Source organism: Suillus paluster, assembly GCF_016628075.1.
Source record: "Suillus paluster strain FC165 chromosome Unknown EDB91scaffold_6, whole genome shotgun sequence".
In the NCBI taxonomy this organism is placed as follows: Eukaryota; Fungi; Basidiomycota; class Agaricomycetes; order Boletales; family Suillaceae; genus Suillus; species Suillus paluster.
This window is the reverse complement of record NW_024537566.1, coordinates 555,523-567,912: the sequence shown is the minus strand read 5'-3', so window position 1 is coordinate 567,912 and position 12,390 is coordinate 555,523. Positions and strand designations below refer to the sequence as shown.

The 12,390-nt window shown below is 50.1% G+C and overlaps 1 protein-coding gene across 1 annotated transcript; it reads left to right on the top strand.

Annotated features, from left to right (window-relative positions):
• The first annotated feature begins 814 nt into the window (after positions 1-814).
• EDB91DRAFT_1107654 (uncharacterized protein) lies at positions 815-10,453 on the top strand. Its single transcript, XM_041317514.1, has 6 exons — positions 815-1,241; positions 1,297-4,352; positions 4,403-4,477; positions 4,530-7,157; positions 7,212-9,150; positions 9,202-10,453. The coding sequence occupies exons 1-6, from the start codon at positions 956-958 to the stop codon at positions 10,254-10,256; spliced, it is 9,039 nt and encodes a 3,012-aa protein (XP_041181785.1). The 5' UTR covers positions 815-955; the 3' UTR covers positions 10,257-10,453.
• Positions 10,454-12,390: the final 1,937 nt, after the last annotated feature.

Sequence of the window (12,390 nt, the reverse complement as noted above, 5' to 3'; positions counted from 1 at the left end):
CGCATCCATCTGCGTGAGGTATCACACAACATCATACTCAACGAAATTTTGGGTACGGAGAAGGGCATAAAGGCACTAGCGAAGTTTATTCAAGAATCCAGCGCATTAAAGAAGGTCGCACTGGAACGAGAAGGAGACTGGGAAGAAAGGAGAGGGACAGAAGCCTGAGTAAGGGCAAAGAAGGAAGTGACGAGGGAAGGAGGAGACGAGGAGAGATCAGAAGGAGGAGGAAGGAGAGAAAGTGTATCATATTATACTAAGCCTGGACACCAAACGAGCCCACACGCACACCAAAACTCATCAAACGCGGACCGCTTGGCTATTCGTACTATACCTACATCCCTCACCCTGTTACAACACTCCCCAGCACAGCCCTAACAGGGCACCGCGTCTTAACAGCTCACTTTGTTTGTTGCGGTATATAAATATAGAATTTCTCTCTCTCTCTCTCCCACACTCAGCTCGCACCCAGAGTTATTAGTGAGTAGGCCGCGTCATTAGTAACTGCACATACCAGCCCGATCTAAGTACGACTCAGTCTCAGACACCGAATTTATCTACTCTCGATGTGCAACTTCTTTCATGAAAGCCCTCGAAATTATCTCCACTGATCGTTCGCGATTTGAACGGGGTGGATCCTAGGATTCGGGCCGCACTTTATTGATATGCCTTGAGGCTTCGTTAATGCCACCCACTCAGGTTTGTAATTGTCCACCAGAAGATATCTGTTACGCCTGGAGATTGATGACCAATTGTCCATGCACAACGGCGATGGACAAAAATGCTCAGCGCAGATCCAGGCATGGGCGCATCGTAACCACCATGAGGCATTAGATTGTAAGCGTCCCTTTGTGCTTTTTATAACATCTCGCTTTCAACCCACATCCCCAGACCGTCCCACATCAGAGCTATTGACGAACCATCCACCATATATTGCGAAGCAAGGCTACTTGAGATGTCTGCCACCTCGGAATCTGACAAGACTGTCTTGCAGTATATTATCACCCACGTCTTTTGTCCCATCAAATTACCACAGGAAGACGATTATACTCCTGAAAACGATCGCTTCCTCCTTGATGCCGTGCTAGGCTCCGCTCGCAAATTCGTGAGCCCTTTGCCTGGCAACGATCAGGAGCAGTGGGGTCCTTTGTTAAAGATGCTGGAGAGTCTTGCCGTCACAATATCTTCTCCTTCCCTGACCGAAGACATCGAGTCGCAAATTAAATCCATGCAAGCAGGAGGTATGCACATAGTGTTGACGGCAAAATTGACACAAATCTCAAGATTTCTCTGTAGATATTCTTGCATATCTGATCCGAACACAAAATGCTGCTGTTGTGCTTCGTAAGCTCGACACGAAAACAATATTTGAATCCTTCGAAGTTTCTCCACCGTCGTCTGTCGTCATGGCGGCAAGGGGGAAGCTGCTGTGTTCGTATCCAGGACCCGCAATCGCCGTACCAAACTCAGTCGTAGATAACCCTACGTTTACCTCCGAGTTAGCGAACTTTCTCTCGCACATGAACTACGATGAGTTAGATCCGGCGACAATGACCACCGAAGGACATTCCACACTCCTCCGAGGAGAGACCGCCCACCCCCGTTATGTCACCCAGCTTCTCACGGAGATCCTTCGCGCCTTTGGCGAGCCGGCTGACATTCCTCGCATTCAAAAACGTCTAGGCGATGATGCCTTACAGTCTAACGCCACCCTCCCTTGGCGAAGATCATCCCTCTGGCTTGTCAGTAGGGTTGCATTGCAGACATCTCTCGAGCGCACCAGCCTTGGACGAAACAGTTACAAGGCTTTCATGGCTTCGCTCATGACGGACCTTGTGTCCAAAGCGCTTGAGATGGATATGTCGAGCGATCTGCTCTACTTCATGTCCACCAAAATCAGTCGCCGCTTGATTAAGCTTCAGGCTGAAGACGAATTCTCAGCCGTCATGATGCACAAAGCTACTGAAGATATCAAAGACCGACTAGAGCTGCGCTGGAAGAATGTTCAGGCGGCTCAGGCGGATTCCCCTCATTGGGATGCCTCAGAGATGGATATAACCGGAGATACCAAACTCTCTTTGACCGAAAGTAAGGAGTATATCGCCGGTGTCTTACATTCTACCCATGTCCAACCCAACGTGCCAGACTTTCAACCTCATCATCACCAGCGGGGCACTATCGACGACTTCCTTGGTCCTGACGCCAGCTTCTTCGCGAGCGCGTACGTCGAGGACCCCTTTGTAGCGCTCTCTGATTTCGAATGTGCCATCGAGCGGCACATTGATGGCTGGGTTGATGGTGTCATGAACCTTGATGCTGCTCGCATTGATGCCGCTTGCTTGACCATTCAAGCACGTGCTACAAGTTATTCCACCAGAGCGCAACCTTCCTATTCCGGAAATCCTGAGAACATATCCATCATGCTGCTCACGCTATTCGAACTCTGGGTCGCGCTTGACAAGCTGGCTGTTAAATCAATTCCTCTCCTCAAGGAGTACTCTCCGGAGGTCCCAGTTGTCATTTTCAATCGCCTTCTCCTTCAAAAGGGTGTCGCTTTAGAGCGACTCAGACTTCTTCAACAATATGTTGCCCTTCGCACCCGCCATGCTCACTCGGGCTTCTCTGTCTTCTCGGATGGCGCGGACGAGAACACCTTCGCAGTCCGTTATTATTACCAATCTGAGGAGCTGCAGTCATGCAAGCGCCGCATCGAACACGATGCAGACGCTAAGCGGACAGAGCGAACTGCAGATCTTCGCAACAAAAGCAACAAGTACCAGCATCTCACAAATGAATATGTTCTCACTACGTGTGACACCTTTACGAACTGGCAGGGTTGGACACGACACGACAGATATTGCCGTCGGTGCGAGAAATTGCAGGAGAGGGATAGGCTTTCTGTTGAAACTCATAAATGGCCACTCCCCGAGCACGTCAATGATGCAGCGGTGGTGGTATTCGAACTCAGTGCTCCGGTTGCTTTCAAGATGTGGCGATCTTTCACCTTCCATTTTCTTCATGACATATGCACCCCAACTACACAACCGAATCAAAGTGCGACGCAGCACATGCTACTTGCGTGTCATGAACCGCTCGTATGCTATCACGTAGAGCATCCTGGTCAACGTATCACGTTGGCCTCCGCGACAAAGGCCTCCTCGAACTCTCGCAAGTCCCTCCCATGCACTGAAAGCGAGATCTTCATCCAAAATGAGCTGTGTTTCCGCCTTTACGATACGACCAAAGGTGTTTGGGCCTCCGGTCCTTTTCGAAACACTGACCTATTCGATATTTGCACGTACGTGTTGCCGGAAGGTCCGTATCATGGGCTGCAATATTATCTGTCGGGTACCCAGCACACCCCCAACGAGGTCTTAGCCAACCAGGCTACATGCCATGCCGAGTTGACGCTTCACGAATTCATCGCTTTTGGGAGCCTCCGTAGCGGCACCCTTCTGCAGTGGATCAACATTCTTCGTGAATTGCGAGCACGCACGCTCACGTTTCGCGATCCTGCGGTCCACTTGCTGCTGCTCCAGGCTAGTTGTGAAGTGGGAGAGCTTTCGGCCGACGGGTCTAGGGTATGGCACGATGAACTGAAAGTCTCCGATTTTGGGCGCGCCCTGATCGATGAGCTCCAAAGCTTAAAAGTAAGCGTGGAAGCTAATTGGCTGGAGGGCACAACGATGGCAACGATCTCCGCCTTGGCGTCCCGCCTTCTCTCATCAGCAGAAGATTTCAGCGTCATTCAGCGCTCGTACGAGTTGCTGCGAGCTGTCCGAAACACAACTTTCAAATGGGTGCAAGAACTATCCAAAGCTCTGCAAGCTGCTCCAGATGAAGAGTCTAGTCGTGAATGCCAAGCCCGTGTTCGCGACATGGCAGCAATTTGTCGCAGCACCTACGATGTTGGCCCAGATAATATCACAGAACTTCTCCAATCGCCACATGACTTGGGGATCTTGGCGTACTGCTCTGTTACAGTGAGGGATAACGTCCCTCTAGATCTACGTGCTCTCCCGCCAATTCCAAGGTTACTTCTTGAACGCAACCGTCGGTTGTCGCACTTTCTTGAGACCTATTTCCGATACCATGTCGAAGACGACCAAGAAGGCCTTGATCAGGCTATGGAACATATCTGGCATGCATACCGGCGCCACACGCGCTGGACAGTGCTTGAATCTCCAAACTCTCGGTGGCTTAGGTGTGAAACAGCGCCTTCTAACGACCCATCCCGCCAAACCGTTCACCTTGATATGTTGACGGCTCGCCTATTGGTTGATGGCAAGCCATTAACCAGGCTGCCAGATTTCTTTGTACAACATCCTAGTTACACCGTACTCTTCGGTCATGTGAGTCTTCCAGCCTTGTAGTCAGCCAACTGTCTAATGACTCTGAGTAGCAAGTGCTTGATGTTTTCCCCACAAGCATTTGCAACGCAGAATTTGCTTCTAAGGCTTTTATACACGGCTTTCAAGTGAGTTGGTACAGTTCAAGGACAACATCCAAAAATTAGGTGTTCTTGGCAGATATTTTTCGGCATGCGCAACGGGGATGTTGTCATTCAGTCAAAACAGAAGAATGGGGACCTCCTCGAGCTAATCCCTGGAGAAAAGCTTAAGCTAGACATCCCCGCATTACTGGTCAAAGATCACGTGCATTGGCTCAACAAAAGCACTGGTGCGATCGAATTTCGTCCGATGGAGACAATGTGGCACTCGTCCGACAAGAACTGGGTGTTGCAATTCACGGAAGGCGGACACTCAGTCGCGTGGCAGGGCAAGTCAACTCTTATCGACATTCGTAGCCCCTCTTTCTGCATGATGGCAAAGACACTGAGCCCGCTCGAAGATTTCCGATACCTGATTGTCACTTGCAGCGCGGACGCAGGCCAGACTGTAGTCAAGGTCGATCTCCCTCGGTTTGGGCTCTCTTTCTTTATAGACAGGGATGGAGACTTGCATTCGCGCAACCAGCGAGGCATGGTCATTGATGAAGATCAGTCTACTGGTACAATGCTTGGACTTGTTAACCAGCTCGTTTTGCGCCCCAAAGATCGACAAGCTTGCAGTGATCGCCGTGTCATCATCCCACAAGGTGACCTTGTAGTAGAGCCCAGAGGCCACCATGTCCAGGTCACCGTCCGTACCAGTCCTAATCATGCTCGCCGTCCCTATCACTGTTATACCGTTGACGTGGAACTCGGCCGCCTGACAGGAATCGTTGGTCTCACGAATAAACTGTACAAGGTGTACTTGCACGCCGTGTGTAGTGCCCATGTTCCGGATCCGTTGACCAAACGCACCGGTTTGGAAGAAGCCATGTGTTTGTTGCAATCCGCCGCATGCTATTCCTTCATGAAGCTGGACCCGTTCGACTCCAAGCTTCTAGCTCAGATAGGCTCCTTGACCGTTGACCGGAAATGGTACATAATGGGGTTGCAGGAGGTCCACTGGCAAAGTGGCTTATCATCTTATGTCCAAAGCTGCGCGTTCTACCATGCTGCGAGGAACATAGTCCAATATGCACAAAAGCTGCAGGTGCTCAGCGAAACACCAATTGCAGTTTGTCCGAACTTTCCATCACGCGACAAGTCCCTCCTGGAACGTGCTTCTCAGCGGTCCATCGTCCTTTACTCCCGAGATTTAGTCGATTCCTTCTATTCCAGCGAATCGTCCAACAGTGCCAGATATGCTTCCAGGGATGTCCATTGCCCAACCGACGATCAAAAAGCTTTTGATTGCGCACGTATGGTGCGCGACTGGAGTATCACGCTTGAGCCTTGTCGGGCGCTCTACGATGTCTTCGTTCAGTGGAACAATGTTTTTGGAAAAACACGCAATATATCGCTTCAATATAGCCGAGAGTGGTTGAAGCCTGACTTGGCTCAGAGATGGATGTCCGTCTACGAACTTTGTCGCCACGCGGATCGGGAGACTCACACATTCCAACTCGCCTTCACATTATCAGCCATGACTTACTCCTCCCCAGAGAATGTGGGACTCGCCGCGACCATGTTCGCGTTTGCGGTTATTCCTGAGTTTCGTGCAATTTGCTCCCCCGGATATGACGTATACGACCTTTCATTTGGAATCGAACCCCTAAAACAGGATATCAGCCGCCACATCTCTTCATATACTTCCTTTAGCAGTAGTCCTGAGGCATCCTGGTCTCGTTACAATGACGAGTCGCACCGCGACTTGGAAAGCCGGCGACAAAATCACTTCCAATCCGAGTGTCTACGTGAACAGAAAGCGGCAGTCGATATCCTTCTTGATTGTTGGCCTTGCTATTCCGTCCCTACACGCGCTCTGGATTGTCTGAGCGGCTCCCGATATGACAAGCCCAATGTTAGCGCTACCCTTGAAAAGCAATACTCGAACTGCTATCGCAACCGGTGTCTGAAGACATATCTGGATCGCGTGCAGAATGTGCTTGATGAAGCGAGGCGGATTTTCACGCCGTCCTTCGAGCAATCATACACATTCACCCCAAGCAATTCAGATGTTATGTCAGTCACCACCGCCGTCCTTACCAAAGACTTGTTCAAAAAGCCTCCGCCCATCATCACATTACCCCCTGATCCACTCAAGCAAAGTCATGTTTCACTGACTGACACGTCCTCTGGCGGCGGGCTTGATTCATCTCCACTGGAGCATGTCATCTCGAACCTCTCGCGACGTCGATCGGACCAGTTTGGTAGCCAGTATGCTGCACATCTAGAAGACAGCAGAACCCATCTAGAGAATGAACAATCGCCCACCGCGCTGTACCCGGCTCGCTGGACAGTTGACATGTTGCAACATCATCATACATGGTGTAATAAGCTCTATAAAAACGCCTTTCGTAAATTGGAGGAGCATCTAGCTCCTTCGAGTTTAGCAGAGGAGAGTTTGTTCAATTCTGGGCAATGGCCACGCATTACCGTTACATTTCTGCTCGGCCTCCTCGCCTCCACGTCAAAAACGCCCGACTCATGGAAAGCCCCTTTGACCAATTTCGCCCATATTCTTCTTCGACTGCAAAGATCACGACGACTTCTGAAATTGAAGTTAGCAGCTGATGGCGACAGTGAGGAGTTCGCAAAAGAGCTGGCGAACGACGGTTACCTAGGAGTGGATGGTACGCAGAAATATCTGGACTGGCTTCTAATTCAGGTATGCGATGGTCACCTATGTACAATTACAATGATCGATCGCTAACGGTACTAGGCAGAGAACCGATTTCTTATCCGTCACATGCAAGCTAGTGTGGCAATCGAGATGATTTCCCCAAGCTCTAACAACAATACCGCCCTGCAGCTTCATATGGGGGAAGGCAAATCTTCCGTGATTGTACCTATCTGTTGCGCTGCACTAGCAGACCGCAGCAATATGGTACGGGTTGTCGTGCTAAAGCCTTTGGCTGTGCAAATGTTTCAGCTGCTCGTGGAACGGCTCAGCGGCCTTACCAACAGGCGAATTTTCTACATGCCATTCTCCCGTTCCTTGCCCATTACTTCCAACCATGCAGAAATCATCCAGTCACTGTTTGATGAGTGCAAAACCGTTGGTGGTATTCTTATCGCACAACCAGACCACATCCTCTCTTTCAAGTTGATGACCGTCGAGCAACAGCTTTCGCCTGCGATTGCGGTTGGACGACATTCGACAGAATTGGCCACGCCCCTACTGAATAGTCAACGATGGCTTGATACGCACACTCGCGACATACTAGATGAGAGTGATGAACTGCTGCATGTTCGCTTTCAACTTATCTACACTATGGGCGATCAACAGCAATTGGAAGGTTATCCTGATCGATGGACCACAATACAGCAGGTGATGACCCTTGTGGAAAGACATGCTTGCGGTCTGCACGAAGAATTTTCTCCTCTTGGAGTAGATTTCCAGCAAGGCGCTGTCGGAACCTTCTCAGGTTTCAGAATCCTGGATGATCATGCAGGTAAAAAGTTGGTCGAGCTGCTTTCTGACGACATCCTTGCCGGCCGTCTTCCAAATTTCGCGTTCGACCACGTGCCATCTCATATCAAAGACTCCATCCGTGACTTTTTTATCCAACCCACTATTGACCCACAACTCCTTCGCGACTATTGCGCCGGGTCCAGTCTGTGGAATGGACTACTACTCATTCGAGGTCTCCTTGCACACGATATACTGGTATACACGCTGAAGGAGCGGCGATGGCGCGTAGATTATGGTCTGGATCCCCAACGCACGATGCTCGCCGTGCCATACCGGGCCAAGGATGTTCCCTCATCTAGGGCAGAATTCGGACATCCAGACATCGCAATCGCACTTACATGTCTTTCATACTACTACGAAGGGCTCACTGAGAAACAGGTAGCCCTCTGCTTCCGTCAGCTACTCAAGCAAGACAATCCCGCATTGGAATATGAGGCATGGATCAAGGGATTGTCTTTAGCTTCGCTTCCAGAAAACCTGCGACGCCTCAGCGGAATAAACATGGAGTCTACTGAACAGTTCACTACCTGTTTGGTCCCTCTCTTCGGGCGCAACAAGGCTGTCATAGATTTCTTCTTGGCTCAGATCGTCTTTCCAAAAGAAGCGAAGCAATTTCCCCACAAGTTATCTTGTTCTGCTTGGGACCTTGCAGAGAAAAAGTCTTCCGGATTGCTTACCACTGGCTTCAGTGGAACAAACGATTTTCGCTACCTGCTACCCACCACCATAGCGCAGCATGCACTACCCCACCAGCGTGGTACGAACGCCAGAGTTCTCACCCACCTTTTGCAGCCAGAGAATGGTCATTATGACTCACGTGCCGCCGGTAGAGGCGCTCGGGAGCTCCTTGAGGCCATCGCGAAACAGTCGCCGGAAATACGAGTCTTGCTCGATGTGGGTGCACAAGTGCTTGACTTGCGAAATGACAAGGTGGCGGAGATGTGGCTGGAAATCAACCTGGATGCTCAGGCGGCGATCTATTTCAACAAGCACGATGAACTTGTGGTGCGCACTCGGGATAAAGTTATAGAACCTTTCTCTGCGTCTTGCTTTGCTCAGCAATTAGACCAGTGTGTATTGTATTTGGACGATGAACACACCCGAGGAACGGACGTCAAGTTGCCTCGGGGATTCCGCGCAGCTGTCACGTTAGGGCCAAAAGTCACTAAGGATCGCCTTGTCCAAGGTCAGGATGCAAACATATTTTTATTGATGACACTTACTAACATATTACTAGGGTGCATGCGTATGAGAAAGCTCGGCCACGGCCACTCAGTCATGTTTTTCGCACCTCCAGAAGTAGATCGCAGCATCCGAGACGTGAACAACAAGGACGATGCTGAGGACATTCATGTGTCGGATATCCTCGTGTGGGCGATGACAGAGACGTGCTCGGACATTCAACGTCGTGCTTCACAATGGCTTCAGCATGGGGTGGATTACACGTCTCGCCACAATGCATGGTCCTCGTTCTTATCTAACCATATTCCGCCCGTCGAACTCGCCCGTTCTTGGCTTCAGCCAGAGGCCAAGCGCTTGGAAACGTTATACGCATCAGCTCAGATGGACAAATCTGTTTCACAGACATCGCTAGATGAAGAGCTCTTGGAGAGATGCGACAGCCTTGGGTTAAGCGTTTTGCCTAACAACCGCTTGGACGAAGAGCAAGAGAGAGAAGTAGTACAGGAGATCGAGCGTGAGTCCGAGGTGGAGAGACCGCCACAAGTGCCGGCTGCTACCCATTGCATCGACGAGGACGTCAGGTACTTCATTCGAACAGGCTACATTCCGGATGGATCTCGTGTGTTTACTGCAGTTTTCGACACCCTCACTACAACTTCAGCTGCTTTCTCGGGGAGTCAGCCGTGGTCACGGGACGTGTTTGCCTCGAGGGATTTTACCACGACAGTTCTGACCGCAGACAAAACGGACAGCTATATTCGTCTAGTCAACTGGATTCTTTCAAGCACAACATCTGGCACACTGGTGCTGGTTATTGTCAGCCCCTTCGAGGTTAACGCGTTATTACCTGACATTCGATCAAGTAAACTAGTTCGCTTGCACACTTACACACCTCGTGTCATCAAGATGATGAAGTCCTGCGATGACTTGCGCCTTTACGTCATACCATCACTCCCCGCGCGATGGATGCTACATGACTCCATCACCCGCCAGCTCAACGTCTTTGCTGGGCAACTATACCTTCCTCATCGGCGCACATACGTGAAGCTGTGCCGCTTCTTGGGCATTTACACCGCAGATCTCAAGGACCAGGGTACTTTTGAGATCTAAAGTGATGGTTTCATCAGACCGGACGATCGGCCTCCTGCTGCGGATTACCCCGACACCTTCCAACAATCGCCTATCCCCATGTTGAAGGCTCTCTTCATTATGCGCCGCAAGGGAATGGGGTACTTGCCTACGCACATCGGGAAGCTATTGGGTGCTCAACGGTTGACGAACGAGGACTTCGAAGAGACAGCTTGATCGGTAAGTTATGGTTCTTCTGTATGCAAGCGCTCACTGACGCAGCCACCCCACAGTAGTACTCCGAGATTATTAGAAATAACTGTTCGTTCGTAGATTTTTTCGCATTCATTATTTCTTCCACTGTCCAGGTACATACTGTACAAAACCTTTCATCGTTATGTTATCGTCGGGCGAGGAGCACTCTCTGCAACTAGTGTAAGTTAGCTATGACGTACGTAGCTAGAGGCGATGCGAGTGCGAAGGAGGTAGATAGACCGCTGAAGGAATGATAATGGTTAGTGTTAGCTTCAAAGGAGGGACGACGGATGCGAGAGCAATCGTGAATCGATAAACGAGAGTGACCGCGTTATAGCGATGGTAAGAAAAGATAATGAGACGAGTTCTTCGGGACGTTCTTCTGGGGAATCTACTGTTCTATTCTGCTCGTCATTAGGAATGTACATGGGCTACTTATACTGTAGGATGAGGAAGGGTCGTCCTAGAATAGTTAAAGGCAAGGGCTCGGTGTTAGTGATGGAAAAGTTCGGTCCTGAACCGCGGTTCGAACCGGACTTTTCCCGAACCGAACTGAAGTCCGGTTCAAGGTTCGGGGTATGGGCTGAACCGAACCCATAGTTCGGTTCTACGTTCAGCTTTCTCCGAACCTTTTTGAACGTGTTCGAACGTGTCCGAACGCCGAACGCGAACACTACCTAGTCCTAGAATTTTGTGATGTTGTGGGGGTTAGATTCCTTTCACGCTCAGTGACTTTCGTGTCACATCACGTGTGTACTTTGTTCCAAGTCGATTCCCCAGGTGAAGAGATTGATGGGTTGTGCTTGGGATGCACTGTAGTGGTCTTCAAGGTGCCAAATGCCTTCAGGTGCGTCATTTTTCTTCCTTGTTTTTTTTTTTTCACTCACCAATATTGACATCATCTTACTGATTCTTACAGGAGCCTGCCAATGCTACTCAGAGTATTGCTGATGCATTGCAAGCTGGTCTCGAGAATTTGGTCCCACGGCAATGTCCCACTCTCAGGAGGTGCGTGATGTTGTCTTTTGAGCTGCTTACCCGACGCTGATGGTGGTCCGGTGATGTCCCGCTCTCAAGGAGTGCATGATGTTGTCTTTTGAGCTGCTTACCCGACGCTGATGGTGCCACAGCGATGTCCCGCTCTCAGATAGTGTCTGATCTCGTGTTTTGAACTTCTGACCTGATGCTGATGGTGCCACAGCGATGTCCTGCTCTCAGGGAGTGCGTGATCTCCGCCCCTTGTTTGTGTTTGCCTGCATTGTTCCCGGTATACATGTTATATCTGTGTATGTATGTACATTATTTCTACCATTTTCATACTCACTTGTTCGAGGCTTGTCTGCTTCTGACCTATCCCAGTTCCAGTGCTTTATGTTGTTGGAATTTTGCGCACAGGCCACAGCTTGCTTGGGCCCAAGCCAGGCTGGAACATCACTAAGCCCCTCGCATGATGCCATGCAGTGTCTTTAACCTTGTGCATAAATTTCAGACGTTCAGCGTTCGAACGTGAACCGAACGCACTGAACGCGTTCGAGCACGTTCGGTCCAGCGTTCAGCAAAATCACTGAACCAAATGTGACGTCCGGTTCAATGTTCACCAAATTTCCTGGTGAACCGGACTGAACCGAACTTTTCCATCACTACTCGGTGTACGGTCGGTGAAAGCGGTAGCTGAAGGGAGTGGCGTTGTATTTGATAGAGTAGCGAGAATGATATAAGAGTTGTTGACAGGGTGAAGATGGCGGTGTTATGAATGGAGGAACAGTAACGAAAGGAAGGGTTTAGCAAGTGATAGGAATTGAAAGGATGCTAGGTACTAATAAAAGGGGTTGGGTATCGTGCTTGACAAATGGTCCAGGCATTGATGTGGTGGTTGCAGTCAGAAAATGCGGGATCTGGCTGGTCTGCATAAGGTCTATGC